Here is a 19,286-nt window from a genome sequence, read left to right as displayed (position 1 = left end):
GGTATAAAAGACCAGGCTCTCTGCCTCTGGGGGATCTTTTCTGAGGTGCAATTCTCCAACCAGAGCTTCCCCATGGGACCAAGCCAACATTAGACTCCAACTGTGAGAGCACATCCTTGGTTAGCCCCTGCCCTGCCCCCTCCCTCCCTTTCTCCTGAAAATGTGCCCTCAATAAACCATGTGCCCCCTGAATCCCTGTCTCAGGCTCTGCATCCAGGAAACCAGGACACCTTCTCTGTGTACAAATCATACCTTAGTTCCAGTGCCTAGGACAATATGGCCATGCACAATAATGCTAAATATTATATGTGGTTGATTGAGAGGAGTGAGTGATTGGCTTAATGTTCAGGATGGGAGATAAGTGGGTGGGGTTTTTATTGTAGGACTGCCCCCTCCCCCACTTACACACATACACACACACACACACACACACACACACACAGTCACTCATAAGGTGTTAACCTTATCCCCTTGGCTCATCCCAGTACATCCTGTCTGCATCTAGGCCACCTGCTTATATATGTGCAAACTCAGGGGCAGATAATCCAGTTTGTGGATTATCCAGACCCCCAGCTGGCTGTCATCTTCCCATCACCTGCCTGTTCCAGGACCTTCGTGCTGGGGGGAGGGGAGGTTGAGGGAGCTGGTAGGTTTGGGCAGAGGAAGGCAGCAGGGGAGGGCAAGATGATGATGCAAACTCAGTCAGTCAACGCTGCTGTTACTACCACAGCCATCCGGTGAAAGATCAGAAACCACTGGATAAAATCACCTTAGGATTTTTGTGTGGATTCCAGGTATCTGGGCTCCACATGAAAGAGACATTTAAAGAGCTGTCTTATAGGGCGCCTGGGTGGCTCAGTTGGTTAAGTGACTGCCTTCGGCTCAGGTCATGATCCTGGAGTCCCTGGATCGAGTCCCGCATCGGGCTCCCCGCTCGGCGGGGAGTCTGCTTCTCCCTCTGACCCTCTTCCTTCTCATGCTCTGTATCTCTCATTCCCTCTCTCTCTCTCAAATAAATAAATAAAATCTTTAAAAAAAAAAAAAAAAAAAAGAGCTGTCTTATAGAGGAGTGAAAATACCCTGAATGAAGCTAGGAACATCGCCTGCTAAACAATCAGGTTGGGATCATTGAGAATCATATAATTTGATAAGATATTTTAAGATAATTCAAGATACACAAAGTCTTTACCTATCCTGAAAGCTTTCCAGGAAGGAGAGTATACAGATTTTTCAGGTTTTTCAGTTCTCCCCATCAAGAAGGCCTTCCTAGAATCTACCCTCCTGCCAGACTGCTGCAGTTTGGTCTGTTTCCCTTCCAATTTCAGAAGAAAGGAAGAACTATGGATCTCCCATTCTTTTCCCCAAGATGCTCCTTCCCCCAAATATCTGGACCTGCCTTGTCAATTGAAATAGAATGTGAGGGCGCCTGCGTGACTCAGTCTGTTAAGTGTCTGCCTTCAGCTCAGGTCATGATCCCAGGGTCCTGGGATTGAGCCCCATGTAGTTTGGGCTCTGTGCTCAGCGGGGAGCCTGCTTCTCCCTCTCCCTCTGCTCCTCCCCTTGTTCGTGCTCGCTGGCTCTCTCAAATACTTTTTTAAAAATAAAATTAAAAATTAAAAAATAATTTTAAAAAGTATTGATGAGATATTTTACATTCTTTTCTCTTACTAAGTCTTCGGAATCTGTTGTATTTCACACTCAGGGCATATCTGAGTTCAGTTCAGCCACATTTCCTATGCTTGGTTGCCACATGTGGCTTGTGGCTGCCATATTGGACAGCACGGGTCTAGAGTTCCCTGGGGGTCCCTTCCTTGACACCAGCCTACACTCAGTTCCTCTGGGGTGGAAGAATGGCAATCTAACTTGACTATCCTGGGGTGACCTTGGGAGGAGCAGGGGTAGGGGAGTGGTAAACAGACTCTAGGGAGCGTCCTAGGTCAGGTAATTAATTACTGGGAAGGGAGGAACGAAACTATGTTTATTAAACCTCAGACTCAGATCTTTTCTCCTGAGCAGTAGGTAGAGCCACGAAAATGTTCTGAAGCCCATGATCCTCCAAGTCCCTTGTTAATCAGAATATTTAACTTGGGTTCCAAATCCGCTTCACTTCCTCCAAGAGGCCTTCCCAGATAAACTCTCCAACCTTGCTTGATAGCTTCTTTCCTGGTTGCTGTCACTATTTACAGACTGAAACCACTTCTTCACTGAGGTGATACCCCAGCCCTCCAACCCTTGAGTTGGACACCCCACATTCCACAGGTATAGATGAGCTCCTACTGTGTGCCCACTACTGTCCTAGGGATACATGGTGAACAAAACGAATGAGGGCTGTCCTCCTAGAATGGGTAGCCTAGAGATGAAGGCAGACAGCAAACAAACTTAAAAACAAAACAAACAAGGTAATTTCAGAGGGCAATAAAATGAAGGCAGAAAGATCATGAAGGAGTTCCCCATGCCCACCTTGTACTGAGAACCATAGAAAATGAACCAGAAAAGATCCAATATTATCTACTCAACCCCCTCACTTTACAGATGTGTAAACTGAGGCCAATTGTGGGGTCCTTTCTGAGGTGCTGCCTGGTCAGACGGGTGGCTCTGTCCCTCCCCACATCAGCCTGGGAGAGTTCCAGAGAGTGAGTAAGCAGTTCTGCCGTCTCACTCCCTAAGGATAAGAGTCAGCCTCTGGAATGGAAAGGAATGGATAATCTTGCAAAAACAAACACAATCAAAAGCACAAAACCTCACTCTCAGCAATCTTTAAAACCCAGCTGTCATCCCTGTACAACTCCACCAAACTGCTCACCAGATTTCATAGGAGGGGGTGGGAGGTGCTCAAGAGATAAGCCCTCCTGCCTTCCCCACCCCATTCTGCAGGGGCACGGACCCAAGATTAGCCCAGGGGCCAGAATGAACAGAGAAGTGGTACCCCACACAGCCCAGAGTGGCCGAGGTATCTAATACTTTGGGCTTCTGCTTCCCGTTCCAGGAGTCCATGCTCGAGAGCAGCTGGTGGGGGGACCTTGCTAGAAGAGTGGGGGTCACCCTGGGAAAGTCCGGGGTCTCAGCTGCCCTTCTTCAGACTGAAGAGCCCCTCTCCATGTTCCCTTCGGAGCATGCACTCTGTGTCTCAGCCAGGCTCCCTCCCTGAGCTGCTGGGATTTATTTCCGGAGATGTTTCGCCCACTCTGCCTGACGTCTGTGAGAAGCTGGGTGCTTAGGGAGTCCTCACCATCTGCCCACCTCCACCATCAGCCAGGCAGCCCCCAAGCGGTTCAATTCCCAGACCAGGAAAATCAGCCCAAGCTCCCTCCCACGCCTGCAAATCTTCTGCCAAGTGGCTGGAGATTCTCTTACCTCCCCGAACGCAAGGGCACTATAATGTCTACCCCCCCACCCACAGACATACCTTGGCTTGAAGACGCCCCTTAAATCCGGGGATGGAGGATAAGAAGGCTGGATTAAAGTTCCTTCACCCCAAACCCTCTCTACACACACATTTTGGCAGCATCTATGAAAATGTGAAATACATATACCCTTTGACACAATGATTACATGCCTAAGAAATATGTGCAAGGAGGTCATCGCTGTGGACACGCTGTGGATTTAACAGAGGATTTAATTAAGAAATGATGGCATATTCAGACAGTGGAATCTCATGTGGTCATCAAAAAGAACAAGAAAAACCCATATGTCCCATCATTGAATAATGCCCAAGATATAAATGAGAAAAGCAAAACTCTACCACCATATGCCTCCTATAATTCCCTGTGTGTTGGATATTAATACATACCTCTTTTGTATATGCAGAGAAAAAAAATATCTGAAAGATTATATATAAAAACCTGTCCCCGACATTTAGCTAGCTCGGAAATTTAGATTATGGGGTTCTCCATTTTCTAAGTTTCTTTACAAAAACATCTGTTACTTTTGTAATCAGGCGGGGCGGGGGGTGGACAGAAAAAGGAAAACACTTTTTTTTTGTAAAGGAAGAACAAATCCCCTCCTCTGGTTTAGCCAGGGGAGGAGGTCCCGTGACACCCACCCACAAACTCCCCAGCTGATGGCCTTGGAAGTGATGTGTGGCCCCAGCCTTTACAGCCCAGTGCTGGCCTGGGCCTCCCTTACTGTCTTCACTCCCTCTGCTCCCACTGGCCTCCATTCACAAAAGTCCTGTTTTGGAGAACACACTGTCCCATGCACGCCCCGGTGCCTCAGTGGAAGTCTGTGCTTCCCAGACCCCTGTGGAGGAGTCCATCTCAAGCAAGACTTGGGATGACATGTGGTCAGTAGGAAAGGAGGGTGGGGACTTCTGGCCAGATTTGAGGCCAGAGTTCTGGACTTCAAAGATAAAGCTCCAACTCCTCAGGAAGGGGAGCATGGGAGCGGAAAGCTGGCCTTTGAACTAATCAGGGAGGGGATACAGGGAGGAAAGGAGGGAGGGAAGGGGCGGTGGGAGCTCTGAGTTGCTAGACTTGTGGCCCATCTCCTATCTGTCTGGCCCTGGGAGTACAAAAAGCCAACCTGGGAGGAAGGATCTGGATGTGCCACTAAGTAGCTACATGTTCTTGGGCAAGTTGCTGCCTCCTCTGGGCCTTAGAGACTTCTTCCCTTCCTCTTTGTTTTCTCTCTGCCTGGAGCACTCTCAGCACAGGACAACTAGAGAGGGCAGAGGAGGTGAGGGACCACTGCCATCTTTGCTGGGGGATGGGCAAGGCCCCCGGGGCAAATGCGGTCCACCTGGATGTTACCATCCAGCTTGTGCAAGGAGAGGAGGTGGCTGGTGGGAGAAGGGCAGCTCAGAGGGAGCCTTCCACCCTACCCACAGCCCCCCACCACCAGCCCCTAACAACCACTCCTGGCCCCCTGAGACCCTCTGCCCTCAGCATCTCCTCAACATCCATCTCAGGGCCTCAAAGAAATTCTACTTGATAAAGAAGCCAGGACAAGGAAAATACAGCCTACCTCCAACCCTGATCCCACCCCCATTCCAAGCCTGTGGCCAGAGTTCAGCATGCAGAATCCCTGGGCAGGGGCGCCCAGGTGACTCAGTTGGTTAAGTGTCTGAATCTTGGGGGCACCTGGGTGGCTCAGTTGGTTAAGCAACTGCCTTCGGCTCAAGTCATGATCCTGGAGTCCTGGGATGGGATGAGTCCCGCATTGGGCTCCCTGCTCAGCAGGGAGTCTGCTTTTCCCTCTGACCCTCCCTCATCTCATGTGCTCTCTTTCTCTCTCTCTCATTCTCTCTCTCAAATAAATAAATAAAATCTTTTTTAAAAAAGTGTCTGAAGCTTGGTTTTGGCTCAGGTCATGATCTCAGAGTCCTGAGATCGAGCCCCACCTGGGGCTCCGTGCTCAGGGGAAGTTGGCTTGAAAGATTCTCTCCCTCTGCCCCTCCCCCTCTTAAATAAATAAATAAATCTTAGAAGAAGAAGACGAAGAAGAAAGAAAGAAGAAGAAGACGAAGAAGGAGGAAGAAGAAGAAGAAGAAGAAGAAGAAGAAGAAGAAGAAGAAGAAGAAGAAGAAGAAGAAGACGAAGACGACGACGACGAAGACGAAGACGAAGACGAAGACGAAGACGAAGACGAAGAAGAAGAAGAAGAAGAAGAAGAAGAAGAAGAAGAAGAAGAAGAAGAAGAAGAAGAAAAAGAAGAAGAAGTAGAATCCCTGTGGCAGGATGAACCGAGGCAGGAGGATTATTCCAAAGCTCCTGATCCCCACCCAGCCAGAATGTAGCTTTCTTACCAGAATCTTTCAGGGCTCCCCTCTCCCTACAACCCCTTCAAAGCAGTTGGTTTCTCCATCTCACTCTCTGGCTGCCAACACCCCTTCCTCCACCCCCACCAGCTGGTCAGGCCAGAGGAATGTGGGGAAGAGCTGGGACATTGGCAGTCTCCTGTGGACCATGGTTCCTGCCCAGGGTTGGAGTCTGGGGGAGAAGACGATTCTAACAGGAGGGAGGTCAGGTAGTTGGCAGAGCCAGAACCAGGAGCTAGCCCCATGGAGGCCCCTCTGCAGGGGGAGGGGGTGTGCTCTTCTTCCAATCTGGAGACCTCAGTCCCCCAGGTGACCAGAAATGGAGAAAACATGTCCTTGGAGATTCTGAGACAAAAGGGCATTATTGGGGTGGAGTGAGGAGGAAAGATCTCCCAGCAGGACAGAGGCCCTTCTAGCCAAGTCCTCCCCAGCCTGTTCCTGGGCAGAAGAGGACTCTGCCCTGAGGACTGAGTGAGATGAGTCACAGGTGTTTGTAGAGGGGGGCCAGGTAGCACATGTCCCCAGCAGAACCAGCCCAGCAGCTCTGTCAAGCAGGCCCCGCACTGACGCACACTTGGTCACCCTTCCGGATCGATGCATACCTACCCGCATCCTGCCAGCCATGAAGGGGGACAAATATGAACCAGCCCAGACTCCACAGCAAAACTCAGCTTCTGCTGACTCTAGCTAGGAAGAAGCAAGTTCCTTAGGAAGTCCCCCAGGACAGGATTGCCGGCACCTTCTCTCCCTCCCCAGGTCCTTTATTCGATTCTGGAGTGGGGACTCTGAACCTGCTCTGGATCCCATGTTTGCACAAAGGGTAGGGGTGGGCCTGGGGGGCTGAGGGATGGAAAGAATTGTGCTTGGTTTTTACCCACTACTCCCACCCAGATTAGGAGGATCTGATCTTTCATCATCTCAGACTCAGCTGGCCCTGGGTGTCGGTGGAGGGAGCAGACTTGAAAGTCTGGGCAGAGACCCTCTGGACCTCACAACATTAGCATTTTATTCTTTTTTTTTTTTTTTAAAGATTTTATTTATTTCAGAGAGAGAGCATGAGCAGGGGGAGGAGCAAAGGGAGAGGGAGAAGCAGACTCCCTGCTAAGCGGGGAGCCCATGACAGGGCTGGATACCAGACCCTGAGATCATGACCTGAGCTAAAGGCAGATGCTTAACCAACTGAGCCACCCAGGCGCCCCTAGCATTTTATTCTTTTTTTTTAATGATTTTATTTATTTATTCATGAGCGACAGAGGTGGGGGGAGAGAGAGAGAGAGAGAGAGAAGCAGAGGGAGAAGCAGGCTCCCAAGGAGCAGGGAGCCCGATGCGGGACTCGATCCCAGGACCCTGGGATCATGACCTGAGCCGAAGGCAGACGCTTAACCATCTGAGCCACCCAGGCGCCCTTAACCATCTGAGCCACCCAGGCGCCCAGCATTTTATTCTTATTACCACTATTGGTGGCCTACACCTTCCCCATCCTCCCCTGGAGGGGGTAGTGGATGTCTAGTAGTCCACACTCCCACCAGGCACAAACCGCGACTACTATTACAGCCCCTCTTGTGGGAACAGCCACCATTCCCAGAGCTGGACAACTCACAGCTTAGTCACCAGGGCCGGGCTGGCTCAATCCAGCCCAGACCTCCCCAGCACCAGCCCCTGCCGCTGCTGCCGGTGAGCTGCAGTCAGCAGGATTGAGCACACGGAGATGGCTGAAAGCCAGGAAGGAATTACTTTCCATACTCACAGGATCCCCCAAGGTGGAAAAAAAAAACAGATCAGCCTGAGTGCCAAGGAGTGGGGGAGGATGAGAACAGAATGACTCCTTGAGGACTTACCTATATAAACCTAGGAAAGTGTCCCCAAGGACCAGCTGGTATGAGGGGCAAGTAAGAGCCAGGGGATGAGGGGAGGGGGGAGGAAGCAGGAGAAAGAAGGGACACCCCCCAAAAAAACCTGCAGAAATCAGGTAATAGCTTGGGAGAGGGCAATTTCAACTCCGTCTGTAATTTCCACCAGCCATCCCGTGTTTCCTTTGCAAGTTCAGCTTCAAGATAAAACTCCCCCCGACCCATTCCTGCCACCCATACAGAAATCTGGGACTACTCCTGGGGCTGGGTAAGAAAATGCCAGACCAAGGTCAGAGCTACAGTATCATCAGTCTTTAATAACTTATAGGCAAATGCTAAAAAATATTTAATAATACTACAGAGGACACACACGGCTTATAAAAACAGTTGTGGATCTACAAATGTGGGGAAGGGTTCCTGGCACTTTCACACAGACACAAAAATAAAGACTATTGTGACTAGCATCCTTAGAAAAGCAGCCTGGGGGACACCCCAGCTGGGGGGGGAGTGGAGGTGGGGAGACAGTCCTCGTTTATCCCAAATGCATTCTCCAAACAACCTTCTTTTGCTCCAAACACATCTCATCAACAAGCCAGAGAAGAAAAGAAGAAACAGGGTTGAGGTAGAGTCAGGGCTTACATTTAAGCCTCCCCAGTCCTGCAGCCCCCTTTTCTCCAGAGGTGAGGATGAGGGAGGGAGAGGAGAAGACATCCCATCTCCCCTCCCCTCCCCAATGCTGCACCAGAACAGGACCCCCAGTGTGCTCCTTGGTCCTTCATTGAGGCGGACAGGTCCTGCATCCCAGAGCTGAGGGAGGGGCCACAGGCTCCGCCTAGCTGTCCCGGTGTATAGACCCCTACTGGTGAGGAGGGGACAGCCTCGGGTCACCGTCTCTTCTTGCCTACCCGGGCTGCCTTCTTCCTCTTGAGGATCATCTCATACAGGCGCTCCAGGCCCGGCTGCAGGCCCAGCCCATCCACAGCACTGCAGCCCTGCACGTGGGTGAGCGTGGCCGCTGCAAGCTCTCGGACCGAGAGCCTCTTCTCAACCTCTGCCGCGCTCAGTGCTCCAGGCTGATCCTGCTTGTTGGCCAGCACCAGCACAGGCACGCCCTGGTTGTCTGAAGCCCGACTGATTCGGTGTAGCTCTACCTTGGCCTCCTCCAGGCGCTCAGCCTCGGCAGCATCCACCACAAACACCAGCCCATCTGTCCGACGCGTGTAGGAGCGCCACAGTGGTCGCAGCTTCTCTTGCCCCCCGACATCCCACACTTGGAAGGTGATGCCACGGGACCCTCCCAGGGGCACCCGGATCTTCTCTGTGTTGAAGCCTTTGGTGGGTACGCTCTGGACAAACTCCTTGAACTTGAGCCGGTAAAGGAGCGAGGTCTTTCCAGCAGAGTCCAGCCCAACGACCACGACATGCAGGGCCTGGAAGTGGGGCAAGAAAGAGGAGGCAGTGGGAGCCATCTCAGTCAAGTGGTTCCCCATGGTGAGCTCCAGCTAAGGTGCAGGTCAGGAGGCACACAGGAGAGGCAGGAAGGTGGCCTTGAACTGCAGGCTTTGGGGACCGCTGCTGGGTTATCTGAACGGGAAAAAGTCATGGGAGAAAAAAGGAGACGTTTAAAAATAAACATGCAATGTGCAACTTCTAGATCCTGTCCTAAATCAGTCGCCCATCCTTCCTTTTTAAAATTCCAGTTTTTGTTTTGTTTTTTAAACAGCTCCAAGTGTAACAGAGGCTCTCCCCGCTTTCAGGGGAGACAAGATCTAGAGAGACCCCCGGGTCCTGGACACAGGTTGGGGGGTGAGGCCTTGATCTGGAGATGGTCGGCTTCCCGCGACTCTTCTCCGAGCTCGTGGCGCGGTCGCAGACGCAGAGACCCTCATTCCCCACGCGAGAATCCTCACAGGAAGGAGCAGGTCGGGCAGCGGCCCCCAATTAAGTTAGGGTACGGGCGCTCAGACGGGAGAGTAAGGCCCGCTCCCGCCTGCCCTCCACATCCCCAAGCGGTTGACACGCCCCTCCTTAACACCGCGACCCCCTTCCCACCGTCCCGTGACACTTCGCCTTGCCCGGATCTCCGTCTCCCGCTCCCCAGGTCCCCGCACCGGAGCCACCACAGCTCCGCCTGAACAGCCCCTTTACCTTCCGGCAGCCGCACTCTCCCCAGGCCAGCCACCCGAGCCTCCACGCGAAACTCCACGCCCGCCCCCAGCGCGCGCCACAGCCGCCACCACCGCCGGCGCTGCAGCCACTGCGGAGCGGTCCCCGGGACTCCGCCTTAAAAACCCGCGCGTAACGTCACGCAGCGCGGGCCAATGAGCAGTCCCGCGGCGGCGGGGAGGGGCGGGGAGGGGCGGGGCCTGGAGATACGTGCCCTGCGACCCGCGACAACCCAGTGATGGACGTGTGCTCAATCGGTGAACGTTTTATCTGATCTTTTCTCCCATAGTCTAATATTTGGAGGTAAACTCGGGATGGAAAGTGAGAGGGACAGACGTGGCAGCGTTTGACTTGGAGAGGTGAAGAGCTTCGTACTCTACACGGCGGCATCCTCCTCCCCCTACCCACCCCGAGATAGCCACCCCACGCATACACTGCCTCCGCCAGGGTCTGCTGGAGAGATGCTCACAAATCTTACACCTTTATCTTTCCTAAGGCAGCGTTCAAACCTGTGTAACCCTGGAACCTCATGAAACAGCCTAAGCCTAAGCCCATTACCCCACTGATCCTCACAGCAGCCTGTAAGGTAGGGACTGGTGCTGTCTGCATTCTACAGGGGAGGAAAGCTCCGAAGGGTTCAGTGACTTGTCTAAGGTCACCTAGCCAGGAAGTGGCTGAGCAAGGATCTGTCTGAATCCGGTGTCTGGGCCCCTGACGGCATAGCTATCCCTCCTCTCATCGGGAAGGCCATAGGGTTAGGCATCCTCAGCAGAAATCCCTCAATTGCTGGTTAGAGTGCTGACCAGAAGCAGACACTCCAAGGGCCTCCCTTGTTCAAATAGGTAAAGGGAGAATTCTTCACTCAGGACTTTGACCTCATTCATACTGTGTGCTCTGCCAGAGAGACTCTGCAGATATGGAGGATGCGGAGGCCACAGGGCCTGGCCTCAAAGGGCTTAAACTCTAGTGAAAAAAAACAAGACTGGCCACTGACAGGAAACACTGGGACTTTGTAAACCTGAGATAAGTCCTCATAGGACTTCAGAGGCGGGAGAGAAGGTGTGAACTGGAAGCTTCTGGAAAATTTTTTGTAAGTTAATGAGTCCTGTGTAGGATTGGTTAGGAAGGGGAGAGGACTGAGTGGCATTTCCCCAGCCATTGCAGCCTGATACGGTCTGGGCAGCCCTGAAGAGGAGGAGATGTCACAAAAGGACAGTGTGACCAAACGGATATCAGTGATTACCTGCAGGGGGAGGTAAGTAAAATTGAAGGAGGGGAGGAGGATCAAAGGAGAATAAGATCATAATCCTATTGTTTCCTTTTTTACAAGGAGGCTGGATTCTTACATTTACTGTGTAATTCAGTACTAACCCTTTTTAAAGGTTATATTTGAGGGGGATCGGAAAAAGAGTAGGGGAAGTCACTGCTAGACAGGAGGGCCTAGCCCTTTCCTGCCCACTGGCCTCCCATCCGTTTAGCACCAGCCTGCCTTGCCACCTCCTTCTTCCCCTCCGTCCTCTAAAACCAGCCACCTGGTTTCCCCAGCAATGCAGGGAGCCTCCTTGAATCCCCAAAGACATCAAGACCTTAGGAAATTAGTGTTACACTCCATATTGGGGGGGGGTGGCAGATTGCCACAGGAGCTAAGACACAGAGGTGGCCTGTGTTAGGAGAGGGGAAGACAGCAGGCCACGAAGTTGGAAACTACTACAGTGTTGAGTGGCCACTGTATGCCAGGTTCTGGTCTAAGAACTCTGCACACTTTTCCTTTTTGATTTTTTTTTTAATTTTAATTTTTTTAAAGTAAGCTCTACACCCAATGTGGGGCCTGAACTCACAACCCCAAGGTCAAGAGCCACGTGCCCACCCACCGAGCCAGCCAGGCATACTTACTTACAAGAAGTAAGTATGGTTATTCCAAAAAGAAAGAAGCACTGAAAAGTTAGGTAATTTGTCCAATGTCAGTCTGCTAGAAATTGGCCAAACTTGGCATTGAGCAAATGTTACAATGGCTGTGAAACTGAAAACACACAGTAATGAGAAACACAGATTGTCTCGTGTTTCTTCTGCAACCTTTTGAAACTTCCTGGGCCTCACAACCGAGAGGGAAATTGTCACTTGATTATCTGATAAAAGCGATAAAACTGGCAATCCCACCCCACCCTTCATCCTTCTCATTTGTCAGAGGTGTTGATGAACAAATGGGGAGGAGGAGGTGGGGCAGGGAGAGGTGAGGGAAGGAGCCCAGCTTGTCAGGGCAGCACTAGGCTGTGGGCTTACCGCAGTTTGTCCCCTTTAAATGGAAACTCCAGTCCCCCCCCTACACACACACACACACACACACACACACACACACACACACACACACACACACACACCCTGTCCCCAGGGAGCCCTCCTCCATTAATGACCATTTTCCTTCCTGGCAGCCTCACCTCTGCAGCCCTTTCTCTCCACAAGATCACAGCCCAGGACCTCCTGTATTGAGGGATTCACTGCAGAGAACATTTGAACATTCGTACATTGAACAATCATATATGGAATGCCTGCTAGGTTCTGAGCATACAGCCCTGAGTGAGATGGATAAGGACCTGCCCTCTTGGAGTGTACATTCTAGAGGGGAGAGACAGGCAATGAATAAAGAAGATGGTTTCAGATGGTGATACTTGCCATCAACAGAAATAAAACAGGGAGATGTGTCAGAGAGAAACTCGGAAAAGGAGCTACTTCAGACTACAGGAAGCTGGCTGCTCAGGAAGATTTCTCCAATAGGTGACATTAGACCCAAGGTTTAAGTGACAGGGGTCAGGTCAGCATTCAAAACAGAATGACTAGCTGGGACCTACCTGCTTCCTTCTATGGGCTCCCCCACGTGGATGAGATTCCAGCTGCTATGTCATCATTCATCCTCAGAGCTGTCTCCCCACCAGACGAAGCCCTGAGCCCAGGAGCTGGTTCCTGTCATCTACAGCTCCAAGGTGCCCAGTGCTGTGCCGGGCACACAACACACAGTCAGGAAATCTCGCATAAATTCATGGATGCATGACAAAATGATTAAATGTACTGAGGGGTGTCCCTGAGTATGAGAACCAAACATCTACTCTTAGCCTGGGAGATTCCTGGTCTGGGGTTCCTCAGCCCTTGAGTGTTCTGTTGATACTACTGGGTTAGCCAGGAATGCCTATAAAACCCTGCATTTCTGGGCAAGATCTAGGCAGTATTGAACTCTTGTGTCTTTATTGAGGATGAGGAACTTCTTAGAGGAGGAAAAACAGAGGCCAGGGGTGAGGATGAAACTGGAGAAAGAGGCCCCCGTCAAGGCCTGGCGTGCTGAAACCCTGGTCTGAGAGTCAGGGTGAGTCCTGTCTCTCACCAGTAGACTGGCTTGGAAAACTCACTTCACACACCCCCCCCTCCAGGGCTTAGGCGATTCCAGGTCCCATCCCCACCAACAGTCCATACTCAGGAATAGCCAAGGACAGAAGATGAAGGAGCTCACCAAGGAAGTGGCTGAGAACATCCTTGTCTCCACAGTACCCTAAACAAATACCTGTCTCAGTGCACAAATGAAGGGAGGAAAGGAGTCTGCAGGAATGAGCAGTGAGGGAGGGAAGCCAAAGAAGCAGCAAGCAGCTTGGGAATCACAAAGACCCATCTTTCTTTCTTTCTTTCTTTCTTTCTTTCTTTCTTTCTTTCTTTCTTTCCTTCTTTCCTTCTTTCCTTCTTTCCTTCTTTCCTTCTTTCCTTCTTTCCTTCTTTCCTTCTTTCCTTCTTTCCTTCCTTCCTTCCTTCCTTCCTTCCTTCCTTCCTTCCTCCTTCCTTCCTTCCTTCCTTCCTTCCTTCTTTCTTTCTTTTTCTTTCTTTCTTTTTCTTTCTCTCTCTCTCTCCCTCTCTCTCTCTCTTTCTTTCTTTTTCTTTCTTTCTTGTAAGCTCTCTGCCCAATGTGGGACTGGAATTCTCAACCCCAAGATCAAGAGTCACATGCTTGGGGTGCCTGAGTGTCTCAGTCTGTTAAGTGTCTGCAGACTCAGCCTGCTTCTCTCTCTCCCTCTGTCCCTCCCCCTGCTCGTGCGCTCTCTTTCTCTCTCAAATAAATAAAATCTTTTTTAAAAAAAAGGTCACATACTCTACAGTTGAGTCAGCCAGGTGCCCCACGAAGACCCATTTTTCTTTTTCTTTTTTTTTCTTTTTTTTTTTTAAAGATTTTATTTATTTATTTGAGAGAGAGAGAGAGAGAGAAACAGCATGAGAGGGGAGAGGGCCAGAGGGAGAAGCAGGGTCCCCGCTGAGCCGGGAGCCTCATGTGGGACTCGATCCCAGGACTCCGGGATCATGACCTGAGCCAAAGGCAGTCGCTTAACCAACTGAGCCACCCAGGCGCCCCTTTCTTTTTCTTTTTTTTTCTTTTTTTAAGGTTTATTTCTTAGAGAGAGGGAGAGAGCAAGGGGAGGGGCGGGGGGGCAGTGAATCCTCAAGCCGACTCCCTGAGGAACGCGGAACCCGACTCGGGGCTCAATCCCACCACCCTGAGACCATGACCAGGAGACTACAGTGTGAGCGTAAACCAAAAGTCGGCCACTCGACCCACTGAGCCACTCAGGTGCCCCCACAAAGACCCATTTTTCAAATCCCAGCTTTATTTCCTCAAGAACAAAATGGAGAAAACACAACCTGCCTCTTAGAATGATTGTGAAATGAAAAAAAAATGTGTAAGGGCCCCATAGGCACCCTTCTTCCATCAGGGGGCCCTTTCAGATGCAACTCTCCCAAAACCCATTCCCAGGGCCCCAGCCTTAGGGCTAGAAAGGAGCAGATGCTGCCCCCTGGTGGATATGTTTGTCACTGACTGATCCCTGAAGAAAAGTGGAGGAGTAGAGGTGAAGTTATATGCATGTAAGTTATATGCAGGTTCCTTTGCCTCCTTCTGGAGTCTTCCTTTCAGACAGTGCCTTTCCTACAGTTTGAGGTTGGGAATGAAAAATCTACCCTCTTCAAGTTTTTCTGTGGAGCTGAGATAAGAATTAAATGAACATGATTGGAAGGGCACCTGGGTGGCCCAGTAGGTTAAGAGTCCCAGCTCCGGGCTTGACCTCAGGGTCGTGAGTTCAAGCCCCGCATTGGGCTCCATGCTCAGTGTAAAGCCTACTTAAAAAACAAAAACAAAACAAAAAACATTATTTGAGCAGAAAATCTAATTTCAATTACATTTCCCATACTGTTACTGAGGGCCTAATGACAGATGCAGAGAAGGCTGAGGCAGGAGGAAGCTCCAGGGCAGGGAAGGCTATGAGCTCAGTGGCAGCCATGTTTGGGTATCTGTGAGGATGGATGTCCAGCGTGCATTTGCGCAGGAGCCTGGCACTCAGGGGAGGGCTGGAGGAAGGGTTTTGGGTGGTCAGCCAGAAACAGCAACGAGAGCCCCAGGAGGGTGATAATAACCCGGAAGCAAGGAACAACCAAACGGAGAGAGTGAGAGAAGGGAGAAAGCCAGGTCCATGCTCCAGAGGGAACAGGGTGACTGCCCAGGTATCCAAGCTAGGTGGGCTCTTTGGAGCATTCACAACAGGGGCCAGTCCCCCGTGACCTCATCCATTTGATTCAGTCTTTCTTCTCTGAAGGGGGGGTTTCTCTGCCAAGCGCTCCATGTTGTCTTGCACACACAGAGAGGTGGTATAGCTTCAAACCGTGGTTCTCGAATTTGAGAGTATATCAGAATCATCTAGAGGACTTACTAAAAACACAGGTTGCTGAGCCCCACCTCCAGAATTTCTGATTCAGTTGGTCTTGGGTTCACAGGCCCAAAAATGTGCATTTATAGCAACTTCTCAGGTAACTGATGATGCTGGTCTGGGGGCCAAACTACGAGGACCACTGGCTTAAAAGATGAGTTCCAATCCTGACTTTAACATTTCCAGTGAGCCCTCAACCTCTTCATCTATAAAATGGGATAATACTTACCTCACATGGGGCACCTGGGTGGCTCAGTTGGTTAAGAGACTGCCTTCAGCTCAGGTCATGATCCTTCATGATCCTTGAGTCCCGGAATCGAGTCCCACATCGAGCTCCCTGCTCAGCGGGGAGTCTGCTTCTCCCTCTGCCCTCTTCCCTCTCGTGCTCTCTATCTCTCATTCTCTCTCTCTCTCAAATAAATAAATAAAATCTTTAAAAAAAATACTTACCTCAGATGGTTGTTATGAGAATTAAGTAAGGTTAAATGTGTGAAACGGTCCGCAAAGGGCTTGGCCTATATTAAGTCTTCTACGCCTGTAGCTATTATGGTAATTCTATTAAAGTAGTTTATCTCAACCAATAACAACAACAACAACAAAAATTTGACCCAGGAAACCAATTTAATATGGAATCTTCCCCAGATAACGCACAAAGTGACATGTACAAACTGATCTTTGGCTGCCATTTTTTTTCCAATGTATATGACTTAAAGCATTGCTTTTTAGAATTTCATGTGCATATGAACATCCTGTGGACCCTATTAAAATGCAGATTATGGTTCAGTAGGTGTTATAGACTGAATTGTGCCCTACCCCCCAGTTTATATATTGAACATTCAATATTTTATTCCAATATATATTCAATATACACTGATGCCCTACCCCCCCACAGTGTGATGGTATTTAGAGGGGAGGCCTTTTGGAGGGTAATGGTTAGATGAGGTCATGAGAGTAGGACCCTCAGGATGGGATTAGTTCCCTTAGAAGAGGCACCAGAGAGCTTGTTCTCTCTCTACCACATGGAGAAGGTGGCCATCTGTGAGCCAAGAAGGACCTCACCAAAGCCCTACCAGGCTAGCAGGCTGAACTGGGACTTCGGAGTCCTCCGCCGTGAGAAAAGAAATTTCTGTTATTTAAGCGCCCTGTCTACGGTATTTTGTTATGGTCTCCAGAGCAAACTAAGGCAGTAGATCTGATGTAGTGCCCAAATTTCTGCATTTCTAACCAGCTCCCAGGTAGTACAGATGCTGATGTTCACAGACCACACTTTGAGCAGCAAGGGTCTAGAACAGATTAATAGAAAGTTACCCTAAAGGCTGTGCATTTTCCCTAACGATGAGTACTTTAAATGTTCTCCTGCAAATCTACAACAGAGATCTGTTATAATCCCAGGCTTCTAATGGGTCTAGAGGCTTATTATCCCAAGCCTCTAATGGGTGTCTCCTCAGCAATCATTGTTAGATAAAGGAATGAATGAGCTAAGAGTTTTGTCTGACAGCTGGCCACCTCGCCTACTGGGAAGACCTTTGGACTTGGAAGACTTTTGGGAAATACCCAGGGTGAGTCAGGCAGCTTCTGTGAGCTGGATTTGCTCTCTGAGACCTGGGGACATTAACACTTTTCAAGGGTGTTGTAGAGATTAAATGAGGGGCACCTGGTTGGCCCGGATGGTGGAGCGTGTGACTCTTGATCTCAGGGTTGTGAATTCAAGCCCTAACTTGGGGGTAGAGTTTACTTTTTTTTATTATTACAATGTTATGTTACTTTTTTTTTAATGTGTGTGTGTGTGTGTTTTTAAGATTAAATGAGATTGTGACCATGAATGTGCCATAAACAGCATCTGACTCACACACAGGGACACTAAAAAAAAAGTCACAGAGCAGAGTTGAGCCCCATGAACAAGTTTCTTGGCCTCTGAAATGGAACTCATGTTGGCCTCCTCCACCTGGAGGTTCTGGGTAGCCAGTGGGGTCTGCAGCAAGCCCAGCAGGAGGAAAAGAATATGGAGGGAGAAGGGGCAAGAGATGGGAAAAAAATATATCTTGGTATAGTTTCTATTTAATTTTATATGTTAGCTTGAGAACCACTTTTTACTTTCTGTGAATTGTCTGTGCCTGGCCTTTGCCCATTCTTTTTTAACTGTATGTTTCATTTTTTAATTATTTTCTGTCATTAATCACCTGGAACATGATGTGACATACCTGGGCAGGTGCTGGAAATAGAGAGGGGACAGACCCCTTTCCTGCCCTTGGGGCTCATCCAACTTGGGATGGGGACTAAGACACCTGCCCAAATGGCCAGAACACCAGGCAGGACAAAAAGGCCAGTGAGAGATGAACAAATGCTTGGGGTGTTCAAACCATAGCAACGCCCTCTCAGCAAAACCAAATCAGTGAGTATAATAAGATGGTCTGATACAAACAGATCTGAACAGAGATCATGGGATTAGAAGCACTGAAGAGTCATGTAGGGTACAAGCTAAGCACATTATGAATTGTTTCCTGTGACTCTCAGCATTCATTCAACAAATATTTATCAGGCGCCAAATATGTGCTGAGCACTGTCTGAGGTGCTGGGGATAGAGTAGCAACAAAACCTCTACCAAGGTGAGAAGCAAATAAACCAATAATATGTGTATATTCGTGAATACATCTAGATAAATTGTCTTAAAATATTTTTTTAAAGATTTTATTTATTTGACAGAAAGAGAGAGAGAGCAAGCACAAGAAGGGGGAGCAGCTGAGGGAGAGGGAGAAGCAGGCTCCCCACTGAGCAGGGAGCCCCCCCTTGGGACTGGATACCAGGACCCTGGGATCATGACTTGAGCCAAAGGCAGACGCTCAACCCACTGAGCCACCAGGCATCCCCTATCTTAAAATATTATTAATTTAATTATTATTTATTAATTATTAAGAGTTTTGGGGGGCCTCATTGGCCTCACCACAATCCTGGCCCTGGATAATTACAATAATATCCACCTTGTAGGGTTGTCAAGTGAATTAAGTGAGGTAATACATAGAGCACTCGGCCCAGGGGCTGGCAACACCTGAGAACAGGCTCTCCATCCTGCAGGGTGAAGTGACTGACTGGGTTTCCGTCTTACATCCATGATACCTTCTAGTTTGTCTGAGATCAAATGAAAGAAATATTAACCACCCCAAGTAAACTGAAGTTCTCTAGGAAGGAGAATATGAAAGGCAAATGCTGACCGAGCAGCCAGCTGCAGTCTCTGCCACAAGGAAACATCAGGGGAGGGGGTTTAGGAATTGATTGGCCTTGATACCCAGAGCATCCCTGACAGTCATCTCTCCTCTGTCGTGTGCCACCACCCCTGACCAGATCTTCCACCCCCATCACCCCTGGACCAGGCCAGTAGCCTCCTAATTGCTTCTCTGATTCAGTCTGACCTGGGGATCACTTCTTCACTCAACAAACGTTTGCTGACCACCTACTACCTGCCAAGCACTAAGCTAGTGATGGGATACAGAGATAAATACTGATAAGGGTCATCTCCCTCAATGATCTCAGATTTCAAGTGGGGGAGATCAAGGATTGCCCAAAAAGGTGGTGAGTGGTGTACCTGAAACAAATTAGCAGGTGGGATGAAATGCATGAGGACTGCTAATCAGACTGGAGGTAGGCTATAGAAGGGTCTTTAAAGAAGGCTTCCAGGGGGAGGTGACACTCAAGCGGAATCCAGATATCTGCATAAGCAGCCAAGTGAGGAAGACGTGAAGGCAAACGATGTCCCAGGCGCAGGGAGCTTTACGTACGAAGCCCAAGATA

General features: G+C 49.7%; 1 protein-coding gene across 1 annotated transcript; it reads right to left on the bottom strand.

The window, feature by feature from the left end:
* Positions 1-7,901: 7,901 nt before the first annotated feature.
* ARL4D (ADP ribosylation factor like GTPase 4D) lies at positions 7,902-9,877 on the bottom strand. Its single transcript, XM_027626229.2, has 2 exons — positions 9,754-9,877; positions 7,902-9,189 (listed from the first exon to the last, which is right to left on the bottom strand). Exon 2 carries the CDS (start codon positions 9,093-9,095, stop codon positions 8,490-8,492), a length of 606 nt encoding a protein of 201 aa, XP_027482030.1. The 5' UTR covers positions 9,096-9,189; positions 9,754-9,877; the 3' UTR covers positions 7,902-8,489.
* Positions 9,878-19,286: the final 9,409 nt, after the last annotated feature.

The sequence above is a fragment of the Zalophus californianus genome, chromosome 16 (assembly GCF_009762305.2).
Source record: "Zalophus californianus isolate mZalCal1 chromosome 16, mZalCal1.pri.v2, whole genome shotgun sequence".
In the NCBI taxonomy this organism is placed as follows: Eukaryota; Metazoa; Chordata; class Mammalia; order Carnivora; family Otariidae; genus Zalophus; species Zalophus californianus.
Note: the sequence above shows the minus strand (reverse complement) of the source record. Positions and strands in the feature narration are given on the sequence as shown.